The sequence below is a fragment of the Watersipora subatra genome, chromosome 4 (genome assembly GCF_963576615.1).
Source record: "Watersipora subatra chromosome 4, tzWatSuba1.1, whole genome shotgun sequence".
Taxonomy (NCBI): Eukaryota; Metazoa; Bryozoa; class Gymnolaemata; order Cheilostomatida; family Watersiporidae; genus Watersipora; species Watersipora subatra.
In genome coordinates this window covers 7,568,958-7,582,131 of record NC_088711.1, presented here as the reverse complement: position 1 = coordinate 7,582,131, position 13,174 = coordinate 7,568,958, and the positions used below count along the sequence as shown (strand labels likewise).

At 35.7% G+C, this 13,174-nt stretch overlaps 1 protein-coding gene across 1 annotated transcript; it reads right to left on the bottom strand.

Moving 5' to 3' along the window:
• Window positions 1-511: 511 nt before the first annotated feature.
• Window positions 512-11,846, bottom strand: LOC137393873 (protein maelstrom homolog). Its single transcript, XM_068080584.1, has 11 exons — window positions 11,709-11,846; window positions 10,271-10,413; window positions 10,042-10,158; window positions 9,137-9,218; window positions 7,089-7,277; window positions 5,589-5,806; window positions 4,952-5,136; window positions 4,634-4,784; window positions 4,136-4,313; window positions 2,847-2,918; window positions 512-921 (listed from the first exon to the last, which is right to left on the bottom strand). Exons 2-11 carry the CDS (start codon window positions 10,406-10,408, stop codon window positions 512-514), a joined length of 1,740 nt encoding a protein of 579 aa, XP_067936685.1. The 5' UTR covers window positions 10,409-10,413; window positions 11,709-11,846.
• Between the last annotated feature and the right edge of the window lie 1,328 nt (window positions 11,847-13,174).

The following is a 13,174-nucleotide window of genomic DNA, read 5'->3' as shown; positions in this document are numbered from 1 at the left end:
TAAATTATCACAAAGTTACAAACAATATTCTCTGTTGTTTAACATAAGCGTTTACTTTTGAGTGGGTTTGGAACATAGACCTATTAACTATAATAATATAGTTTATCTTAACTATAATAAGATAGTTCATAGTTGACTATTGACTATACCAGCATAGTTAGAGGTTTATGGTTGGAACTGCAAGATTTTTTGCTTGAAGGCTCATCAGGAGTGGATGGGCACACCAATTGAGCAATTACTGATTTACTCATATGACAATACTACACATAGTACATACCTAGATGTGGGACAGATGTATTCAAATCGGTAGGAACCATTGCGTCTCCACGACCACCTGCAATGACAACCAAATATGGTAAATTTGTGACGTATACACTAAATGCTTTTTAAGCAAACCTAAGCAGCAGTTAGGTGACTGCTTCAGATACGTCATCAAAAAGATACATTCCTCTGTTTTTATAATACTTGATAAAAAGAGCAGACAACCTGTTGTAATGTAGTTTTGTTATACTTATGCAAACTCTTGATTTAACTGATGTAATACTAATTTAATGAACAGATGTTCTAAAAAGCGCCACTCACCACTGGAATTCGGAGCAAATTGTAGTTCCTGTTCGACACGTGTTTTTTGCTCAAAACCAGGCGGTGGTAAGCCAGTGAATGATGATTGCGGGTTAGGATAGCGCACTCCAAAGCCTGGAGGTGGGCCAATGTCAAGCCGTCTGACCATATCTTCTGGAAAGTAGGCACCTTCTCTGGGAGGCGAATGTTTAGGGGTTGGTAATGGTGTAGCTTGAGGAGTGGCTCTTGGTGTTGATGCAGGTGTTGTTCTTCTACTCCACGAAGCTCTTGAACTAGAGTTTGGCACCCAAGTCGCTTCCCTATTTACTGCGAGGTCGATATTCTTGGATGGTGATGATGCTGTACACACAAAAAAACTACATATCAACTACAGCTATAAAGGGTGCAAATTAAGATACATTCATTATTATAACAAGTGAAAGGGTGTCAGAAAAATGTTTTTGAGTAGTTTGGACAGTTTGTGTAGATCCGCAACACCACTCTTCACCCACAATCAGTCTATTCAATTGGCACATTCTCACCTCTCGGTCAGTCTCAATCGCACAACATCTTGTCACATAGACTTCAGATATAAATTATTTTTTGATGTAAAAGCATTTTTACAAACAACTCCATAATATTTTCCAAGTAAATACGAATTCAGGTGACCATACCATCTTCATGAATGGATCTTATAAAAATGATGCAAGGTTGCAATAATTCCACTAGAAGGAAGATTGTTTGACGCAATCTGTGATTTTACACCTGTTTACGAAATTGGTATATCATAAACACAATTTTCTGGTTTATGCGCATCAAAACTAATTTACTATCCTATGCAAACTTTGGTGATTTCATTCATGATGTTAACTTGTTACATCGGCTGTTTCGCGCCCAACTGTAGTGGTATGCTCAGTTATTTTTGGTTTGTACCACCACTGGTTAGAAGTTTCACTAAAATTCCATTGGATTACCTGATTTGTAAGATGAACAACCAATTTGCAATGAAGAGAGAATACTGTTGACTGTCGATGAGGTGGAATTGAGTGGAAGCGATTGTACACATATGATAAAATACCCTACTGAATGTAATTAAAAATAGTGATGGAAGTTGCGGTGCCCATTAAAGCACATAAATTACATAATTTTTTTATTGTATATTTCAATACATCAGAGTCTTGGCTTTCGAATGAGCTATTGTTTGCCATGATGAGACAGACATTGGTTGGTGTTAATAGGATTTCCCCAGAGCTCTACCGCGAAAAAGTTTACTGGCAGTCTCGAAAATTGTGATGTCACAATTCTCATATTCGTTTTTGTGTGCTCTTACCGCTTATTAATCAACTACGATAATGACGCTAGTGGCAGGCGAAGGTAGGACAACTCCAGAAAACGAATAAAGATGACATAGGATTCAGTGTCATTAGTTCTCCATGTACATATTATTTCTATGATAAGTACCTCAGACTCCATACTATATTAGAATATTATATTATTTATAAAGATTTATTTATATATAATATCAATTATATATAAGAACCATACTATATTTTCTCGATGATATTATGCACTAGCTCTTTATTTTTAATGTGATTTTGAGGGTGACGACTGAGACTAATTAATTTCAAGCATTGCGTGATCTCGCAAGAGTGCGATTGACATTTAGTCCAAAGGCCACGCAACAGCAGGTCATAATTTAATTGATGTGATTTCTTTACCTTTATCAACGACAGTACATTTCTTGAAGCATAATTAATTAACCCAGAACATGTGTTTGTATTGGTCGCGAGTATTGTATTAGCAACGCGAGTTTAACAGCACCGATTGTCACAGAAAAACGCAGCCTCAATGGCAGCGAAAGGGATCGACGACCTAAGGCTAAATGAGAATTAGGACGTCACATTTTGAGTACCTGAACCAAGTGTTTTCTTTTTGCAGGACGTACTTTTGACACCCCGTTTTTCATAGTTCTATTATTCTTTGTGTATTGAATATAGGCTCATTCGAAAGCCAAGACTCTGATGTACTGAAATATATAATAAAAAATTATGTAATTTATGTGCTTTAACCTTTTACCATGTGAAGATGTGCCTCCAAGACCTCAAAGACAATAGCAAAATCTGTTCCTAAATAATGAACATTCATGTTTTATAAACTATATTTCCATGAACTGAAAAGCCGAATGATGATTGCTTACTCAAATCCACTTACATATATATCTATATATATATACATATATAGAACCCAAAATCTGATCGAGTTAATATTCAAGTAGGTATGCTTACTTGGTAAGTCTACTGCCACGTGATGTGGAGGAGACGAGGAATAATTTGTAGTAGGAACGTTAGGTCTTGAACCTACAAGTGACAGACGCAAGTTAAGCTGATGAGGAATTTGTTCATGAAAAGGATTTACCACAAAAAATTACCAGTCACTGGCTTGCATATGCTCTTGGAATCAAATAAATAATTTAAGATCAGCCAACTTCAACATAAAAGACCTATGCAACATGTCATACGAACTGGTTTTAATTGTTTTCAAATTTATCATTACAAATGAAATAAGTACTTCAACACTCATTAATTTTCTTACCAGATCCTATAACTATTGTTACGATATATATTTTTAAAAATATTTCAATTTAGGAAAATATAATCAACCAGTTTGGTATAAAAGCACGATAATGCACAATATGCGGGCATTCTGTGCAGCATGTGATAAGAGGGAACAAGAATCATTTCATTATTTTCATGAGAAATGGAGGTGTGGTACAGTTTGTCAAACTACGATTAAATACAGCTGCACTACTGAACAGTTGTTTCATGGGCACAACTGAAACAACTGTTCAGTTGTGCCCATGAAACAACTGGGCACAACTGAACAGTTTTGCCCAGTTGTTCAGGGCACAACTGGAACCCTGAGTTCCAGTTGTGCTACTAACATAGGTGAAAATAAAAAGAAAACAAATCCTTAATATCGTACTAGTTATCTGTAATCACTACAACAAATTAAGCCTCAGATTACTAATGCTTTAGTTGCTTCGTCTCCAGATTACCAACTTTTTTCTAACTATCTAACTTCTCTTATTCCAGTTGTTAAAAATCATCTGATGATCTTTCGTTGTTATGAGAACACAACTGACAACCATAATTACCTGAGCTGATACACCTGTTTGCTTTGAACTAATTATTAATCTGAAGCATTTTAAGAAATTGTTCCGATATAAACTGCTAGTGATATTTATTATTTTTTAACAGAATGTGCTTTAACCAAATTACCATGCTGCAGTAAGTGCCAGCGTTTTACACCAACATGTAAGACAATGTCTTTCTAAATCACTAGTACGATTGATTTAAAGAAACTAACATTAAAAGTATAGCTCACAATTATAGATTATGCCTACTAACCACCAACTTTTAATTAGATTTGTACAGCTTACAGAACCCGGTGGAACATACCGAAGGCTGCGACCAAACTGCGAAGTGCTCTACACAAGAAGAGCTCAACAGGTATAAGCGACAATGCTATACAACAGAGAAGCACAGATAAATTAAAGGCCACGATAAAGGCTTACTAAAATTAGAGTGCGGAGCCGGATGTCGCGCACCGTGTTGTTGGAATCTCATATCACCGGACTTATTTTTAGCATAGTCTAAATTTGCAGCGCCAGCAGGACGGAAGATTGGGGCAGGCTGCGCTACTCTAGCCAGCACCGACTCCGTTTTTGGAAGATTGGCTGGAGTCTTGAAGGTCTACAATATTTAAACTTTCATTCGTAGAAGTGCCAAACTGAACATGCATTCACATTGCAGCATCTAACAGTGAACACTGACAATTGGATAACCAGATGCGAAATGAAGAAAGATGAACGATTAAATTTAATCTGGAACATAACAAAAACTTACCTACCAATTCAATTTTGTATATATATGCAGTTGATAAAATGCAATCACTATTAACAGTTATTAAATCACTGTTAATAGTGATTGATAATACTGAATCACAATTAACAGTGATTCTATTACAGTTGAAAGCAAAATAGCAGTGCCATAAGTTAGCTTGAAAAACCTACTGGATTTGGTTGAGCGGTGGGTTTTGGGGGACCCCAACTTTTTCCATCCTCATATGTTACGGAAAACTGGGGGCCTTTAACTGTTGGAAGATGGGTACGAGGTTTCACCTCATAGTCGTATAGTTTCTTTAGAGCATCGGCAATTGCATAACTACAAAAAGCCTGAAAACTATTTAATAGCAAAAATACTGTATTGAAATACATAAGAATGAGTCAGAGTACAACATACACTTATTTTTAATAATACATATACAATGCATATGTAAATAGTGGGAAAAAATGACCAGAGCAGTTTCAGGTTACAAAACCATTACTTACCAGAACTTACGAACCCAAAGGAGAGAGCAGTGCTTGCATTCCAACTCTTCATGGTAATTGCACTTGAGTCCTTGATGGTAATCGTGTGTGGTGCTTGTGAGTACATCATTGGCCGCAGCTTTGGTTGGCGCGCCTTTACCCGAATGATCTACCAAGCCAACCAGAAGGCTCTCAAGCTCATAAACCTAAGTAAGACATAAGATTTATAACATCACAGAGACGTCTTATCAAGAGAGGTCTCATGAGGGCTTGCAATCTTTAACAGACTATATAGAGATCTGCAATTAGCATAGCGAAGTCATTCTTCTTAATAAGATTGCTAAAGTAGGTCATGTTACTGCTATTTCTATACTAGAAATAGCAGTAATAGGACCTACAGTATGTCAGGCCATGGCATGACCTAATCAACAAGTGTTTTATAGACTTGTGAGAGACATGTAGAGCACTTTCATTTTGTTTATTTGTGAAAATACCTGTGCTTTGGCTGGATAGTTTCTCATTGAGTGCCAAATTACTAGCGATGAGGCCAGCTTAGTAATAGACAATTACAGAAAAGCAAATCTTTAAATAAATTACATCTTTCGAAAAAACAGAGTCTATTACTGCACCAGTTAATTCAAATGCCAACAATGTTTACCTTAATATTGGCAGCCCTTCGGCCGAGCTGTGAATTTTGCTTAATAAAATCTAGAGTAAAGTGCACTTTCTTCCATTCTTCTCTCAAAGCAAATACAGGAGGATAATAAGACAGTTCTCCAGAGTGGTTGAGGAAGTTCTCGAGAGAGTTCTGAACTGAGAGGTAACTACTGTTTGCATCTGGATGGCCTTCCACCGGTATCTTGTGTGTATCTTCACCTGTGTCAATATGGACCATGAGCTGACAATTACAGGAGAAACTTGACAAAGTGTAGCGTAATATAAACCAATGCTGTGACGGCTTCACCCAATGAGTAACTTCTGGCCAAAGCATCAGAGTAAATGCATCTAGCATTTCACAATGCTTACTTGACATGAATCTAGTTTTTTTGTCATCGAGATTTACGCAAATAAATTATCATGAGGTTCATAATCATGAGGTTCATAATCATGAGGTTCATAATACCAATTGTATGCTTCATAGTATTCATTTTTAAAACAGCTTTTATTCAACACGGTGTTATTCTGCTTTCAAGCAATACAGTTTCTATTTTAAGGAGAACTGCTTTCTTTCCGCATGGTTCAGGTTTTATTTTAAACTAACTGACGACTAGCTAGCCAATCAGAACAAAACGGCGGGCGTAAATATCAAGCGCGTCTAACGTATGCGAAGATACTGGAGCTCAACAATTACAACAGCAGTGCCAACACCTTCAAATTCACCAGCAATATCGCTTGACATATACGTATTTATTCAGCCTTTACTGGACTAAATGTTATTAGTTTGACATTGCTGAAATCCAGCTCTATCATGCCTGTTATGAGATTTAGAATGTCAACACAACTTATTAGACAAATAAAGGTAGGCAAATTCAAAAAAGGTTAAGAGCTTAAATGAAATGACAAAAAGTTGCTCTTTATTAAAATGGTACAATTCTCACAGCTTCTTTATTTGAGTCAGTATGCTCATCATAGCATAAATCTGTCTATTATGATATACATGTATATATACTATGGTATATACTCATTATAATACATTATATTAATATAATACATTTAAGCGGAAAACTTAATTTCCTGATTACCACGCAAGTATCCTGAAGAAAACCGACAAACAAGGAAATAAAAATTCTTTTAACAATTGCCACGGTTCCGTTATATTTAAACTTCACAAGCTTGAAAGATAGAAAAGTATAAATGTCAATATTATATAGTATATAATATAAATACAGTTATATAATATTATTATATTATATTTTTTTTATCTAGATTTTGTCAATGAGCCTGTCAAGGTAGAGATTGTCTACCAAACTGCTGCTAACAGAGACACATTAAAGGAGACTGATTCAAACCCTATATGAGTGTCAAATATGAACAAGCTTGTACATGTACACATACCATAATGAAGGTTATAGTTCTATCGAGAAACATCAACAATGCTTCCGAGTGGTGAGATAGAAACACTGCAAGAGACTGGTCAACCGAATATATGATCACTCACTTTGACTCATGCACTCGTATCTCATGCCAGTCTGTATTTCCCCAGGCTTAAGGAACTGATGGTAGGCTTTTTTGATGCCATCTTTGAGTGAGAACTCGATAACAGCGATCTCCACAGGCATGTACCGACCATCGCTTGTTTTGCACAAGCTTTGAACATCAATGAAGTGGAATAACTCTTCCGTTATATCTGTAACCAAAAACCACAAAGGCTATTTGAAGGAGGGAGCAGAACAGGTTCTTTGACACCAAGTATCAGTTTTTGGGTCTGCAACTGCAATGTTTAGAAACGAGCTTTTTATTTAGAAAATGGGTTTTCTATATTAAACAAATTAGAGTAAAGGCTTTCAACTTAGCTACGCTTACTAAAACCTGCTAACCAGTTTATCATGAGGGAAAAACATGATTACTATGACTAGTTATGATAACACAGAAAAACAAGACATACAGAGAGCAATAAAGGCTTTACTAAACAGTGATTGATGCCAAATCATAAACAATAACTCATAGTTATAGCTACAACAGTGGAGGTGGCAAAATAATAACCTCTAGGAGAAGTCAAACAGGGCACTTCAATGTAGTTGGTGTATTCATTGTAGGGCTGTAAAAAAGATACATGAAATAATTCTTAAATATTCTCCTTTATACATTGGCCCTGCTTTTTACTAAAGGTTCAAGGGTGCTACGATACTGTAAGAATGTTGATTGATAGAACGAGAAAGTTAAAATAGTCAATTCTATGAATTACATGATTGATGCAACAACGGATGCTTACAAAAGTTATCTTCTCTTTAAAGTTGCTTGTAGCCATCTGACTAGCATGCATGTGGTTTAAAAACAAACATTTGTTAGCATTGTTTAGTAATATTCACTCCAAGATGTCATGACTAGTATCGCTTGTCTAACCAATTATTATTCCTACATGCTGGTAAAGATACGGAAGATCATAAAGTCAATTAGCCAAAACATTAGCGCCTGCAGGTAGCGAGTCATTCTACCAACGCAGTTTTCCTAGTTATTATTCAGCCCAGAGTTCGATTCTGTCTCAACCAATTTGTTGCACAGATTTGCATGATTGTGCACATAGATTTAGCAAGTGTTCTTACGGTAAACAACTGGAAGGTAAAAGTTAAAGATTATTAAAAACAATATGAAGACATTCAGAGTTCACACAATGGTTTTCAAGAAAAAAATTGTATTGCAAGAGCTGACAACTGCAACATTGAAGTTGTTACCTGAAAGCAGCAAAACCTGTTTACTAACCTATCTAATAGTAACATACAGTAACATACCAGCTTTTGTTCAATCAGAAAAGTGCTTCAACTGAACTTCTCTTTCTTTAAAAACTTTGAAATGCAAACCAAAATATTGGTTGGAAGAAACATTTTACTTGTTAGTATATTTATTACAAGTTGTCTTCTCCTAACATACAAATTACAGCGCCTTCACTCATTTCTATATCAGTTAAATGTAGCATTAGAAAATCACTAAAATATTAAAAGCAAGTAATAACTTTCTAGTTTGATACCAAGCGTTTGTGTTACACCTTTAGACTTGAACAAATATTTTCATATTTTTACCATCATGAAATGTGGAAGCCATTGTGTCGATTATTCTACTTACGAGTAATGAATAAATTCAACTAACACTTGAGCAAGCTAGACATGTTGTAAGCTAATGTCAGTGTACAAGATGCAACGCCTCCCTCAACTTAACAAATTTATAGTTTCTGTTAACTTATCATTCACAGATTAGTTTGTGCGCACCAAGCTCGTTCCTCTAGAGTATGCAGACAATATAGCGAGCTAACCCAGACATACAATATGATAAGATGGATAGGGGAGTACATATATTCTACCAGCACCATCCCTGTACGCGTGATATATCCTTCTTGTACACTGCAAATATTCTCTATTCACTGTCTTTATACCACTAGTCTACTCTCCATAACCGATCTCCATATATATATGAAGACACATAGGGAAGTCGAGGAACATTTATTATAATCTATTACACAGGTGCTATACAGTCTCCTATTATAAAACACACCTTTTTGTGGCCAGAGACGCATGTACTCTCGAATTTCTTTCTCCCGCTCTTGCTCATACTCTGACACCTCATCTCGGCGATGCTATGCAAATATTGATAACATGGGTTATTGTATATCAGGACCACTCTTGCTTAGCTTTATACTAACTTTACCAAAAGACTTTAAATGAGGACAGTAACATGTGACCTTTAAAGACAAACAGTAACAATCCTGTTTACATTCAACATTGTTGGAACATCTTCCCAATTATACCGACCGATATCATTCTACCCAAAACTACAAAACAAGACTATTTAAATAATTTCAGAAATATAGAACACTCAAAAGTGTAAGCAAACTTGAAAGAAAGATCAGTTTACACTACTAAATCATAACGATCTTGAACACTTATAAAATAGATTGTGTATGCGTGTATTTGGCAGTTAGCCAAGAAAGTGAATAACCATGTACGTGAAGCTACCAGCCGTTGAAACCAAGGAGAATATAGCGAACAATCACCTATTGTTTATGGTGATTTTAGGTACTTCCGCTCAACAATTACTGTAGCTGCCGAGTGAAAATGATAATGACAGCATGGCCAAACAATGATAGAGCCTGGTTGACTTTTACACCAACAAAAAATGTTAACCCAATTTGATTCTTATAGACAGATGTTTTAGTAAACTATTCACTTAGCAAGAATAGTACTAAAATTTGAGAAGAAAAAAACATTTTTAACGCTCCTCCCTTATTCCAAATTGCGAGGAATTCATTTCACTCATACAACCCATAACTATCTGAGAACTTAGCTTATATATCACAAGCTTCAGTAGGGACACCAATATTCCTACTAATAATCAGTCAGTCTATAATAGTACATGCACCAATGGCACTAAAGGTTCCATACAATGCAGAACTTGCTTACAGCTATAATGTTGCCAACGTTGTCCTGCCTTATGGCATCTCCTGGCTGGCCTCTCATTCTTCGCTTCATTTCCTTAGCCATGTTGTCGTATCGTTCTTTATCCTTCTCTGACAGCATCTAGACAGTACCATAAAAACATTAATGCAAATTTATACCAACCACCCTGCCAACAATTGCATACAAACAGTGAGCAATTTTACAGCTCACAGGGGAAACAACAACTACGTACTTTAAACCTTGGATGAGCAATGGGCACCACATCAGCCATGCCATTTGGAAAGACTCTTCCTTCTCTCTTTAACTCAGGCATAAGCTCTTGCATGAAGAAGTAAAAGGCATTCTTTTGTTGCTTATTCTTGCCAGGCATTCTAACTGCAAATAAAAGATACTAGATGTTTTTCCATTCTCTATTCACACACTTGTTAAAGTATTGTTACCAATAACAGAACGAACAAGCTAACAGTTGTGTATTTGATGAACTTTTTGCAGATTAATGAATACCATTTGCTAAAAACAGCGATTCACAACTCATTAGCAATAGAACACTTGAATGACATAAATTAACCTATTAGTAAAATTTCTTTTCTAACAGATGTTTGTGATTTCACAATATTAGGGTAAACAGTATGCTGCCAAAACTTTTCAAAAATCAAACATTGGCTCAGCTTTTCATACTATTGGAAGTTAATAGACTTCATGAACTTAACTTGGGTTTTTGCCATATTTCAGTAATCAAACAAGTCATTAGCTAAAGTATCAAAGAACAGGCAATCATTCTCACATCTAATTGCAATCTATTTCTGGAATCAGATGTGGTAATAAATATGGGTGTCTGCCTCAAACTATATAGGAACTACTCTCTATGAGATGCAGGCCTACACAAGGCCCTGAAAGCCATATTGGCATCCTAATATAAACCAACTTTTATAAAAAAAACATTGATTAGCAGGATGAATCATGATGTTAGTGTTTTTAGTTTCAACTTCATTTTATGGTTAAGTCAGACAAAAAATGGATTGAAACAAAATTAAATAGAGCACTATGAAATATTATTGTAGACAATAGTGGTCCATTTAAAATTCATGTATAGACAATGTGTGCAGTTGAAAGCATGGCATTACACTTATAATGTAAAATAATTTCAGCTTTTGGATATGAGTTTAGCTTGAGTTTAATTCAAGCTTAGCTCATTGCAGGTTCAAGAAAAATAAGTATAGAAAATAAACATTTTCAATTATCAAATTATTATATCTAGAAATACTCACATACAGTAAAGAAACAATTAGATAACACAGTAGTAGCAAGAGTGTTTAATAAATAGCATATAAAATTTCAAGCTAATATGACATAATAAAATGTGTTTTCAGCATACCTTATTTTATATGAACTATATAAACATATGTGCAACCAAACGTGTAAAATGATGCAAATTAGATTCGAACTTATGCCACAAAACTGTATTGTATTCTCAATAAACAAGGCTGTGTTACTTGTTAAAGAACGAAATAACTGTATGAATAACACACAAAGTTTCACCGAGCACAATGCTTTAGAATAAATGAGCTTTAAATACCGAAGTTTTTTAATGTTGTGCACATATAAAAGGTGCTCACTGGATAGCTAATACAAAAAACTGCGGTTAGGCAAGCAAAAATATTGTACCTTACCGATTAGCTATTACGTTGGTTAGGAAAAAACCAGGCCAGATTTAATGTACGAGTAAAATGAGCCAGGTGATATGATTAACCTCATTCAAATAAATTTGATATGAGAAAGAAACAGCTTTTTGGGTTTGCTCTGCGTCAGGAACTGTATTCAAGTCGAGTTGTCTATTACGAAACTCGCCTACAATCCTCGCCTTTATATTACGCCTACCAAAAGATCGCGCCGATCGACGAAATAACTGCCAATCATGTCGCACGAATATTAATTAATGCTATTATTATAATTATTATGCTATAATTATGGCTGTACGTAGTTTATACAAAGTCGCAGAAAGCTCAAAACTAAAAACCATAATATGTTTCATAAGCTTTTTTAATTAGAAAGCATATTTCAAATGAAAATCCTTGAAAATTGACTCATAATAAAAATATTAATTGTCATCTATACACTTCCACAAACATGAAAAGAAGACACCTGTTTTCCAGTCACAAATTGTAAATGATGTTCTAACTTTTTTAAATTCGCTTTTGTCTATAAGCGAAATATCTGTTGGAGATGCTGATGGAGCGAAAAGGGTTCAGACCTGCCTAAACGTGCTAAAACTCGATGAAAATAAGTTGGGTAGCTATGACCGAAATTGACCAATTGTAATATAAAGCCTATTTAGCTGCGATCTCGATAAAACATAGCCTGTCTTGACAAGCTGTTGTTTTTGCGTAGTTGTCCCCCCGTCGAGCGGCGAGCAACAACAACGTTGTTGCTCGCCGTTCGACGGGGAGACAACTTCGCAAAAACAACAGCTTGTCAAGACAGGCTAGATAAAACAGTGCTGCGTTTGCGTTATTTTGGTTAAACGCGCTTAGTCAGAGTTCTTTCTTTGTATTTTTACGTTGGAGGATCATCGTAGCGGACTTTGTTGAGATAGTCAATTCTGTTTTTACCCTTTTAAGCGCTAACAACGCTGCATTATCATTATGCTTGTTAGTCTTGTATATTTGGAAGCTTATGTAGTAAGTCAGCAACTGACTTACTACATAAGTGAGACAAGAGAGTAAAAGGATTATTACATAAGAATTACATAACAGATGAGTGAGTCAATATGAACAAAGAGGCTGACAACGGACGGCTATATACAACTACAAGATAATGACTGTGGTCAATGTCAACAACTAGTACGTATTCTACACTTCCACATACGGTAGTTTTGACACGCAAACTTTTTAATCTGTTAGCCCTATGTTCTGCCCACGGGCTAGCCTAGTCACGCACTCAAGAATTTCCGCCACGCACACACCAAACACAAACGACATGGTAGACCATAGAGATATCTCCCCCTAGAGTGATAACAACAAGAACGTTTCTGGTGCCAACAAGAAGCGTTTAGGCCACGCCCCTTTTTTGTGCTAGTCAATCGTAATGATTGACTAGATTAATAACATCAGCCATGAAAATGGTTAAACAATATATC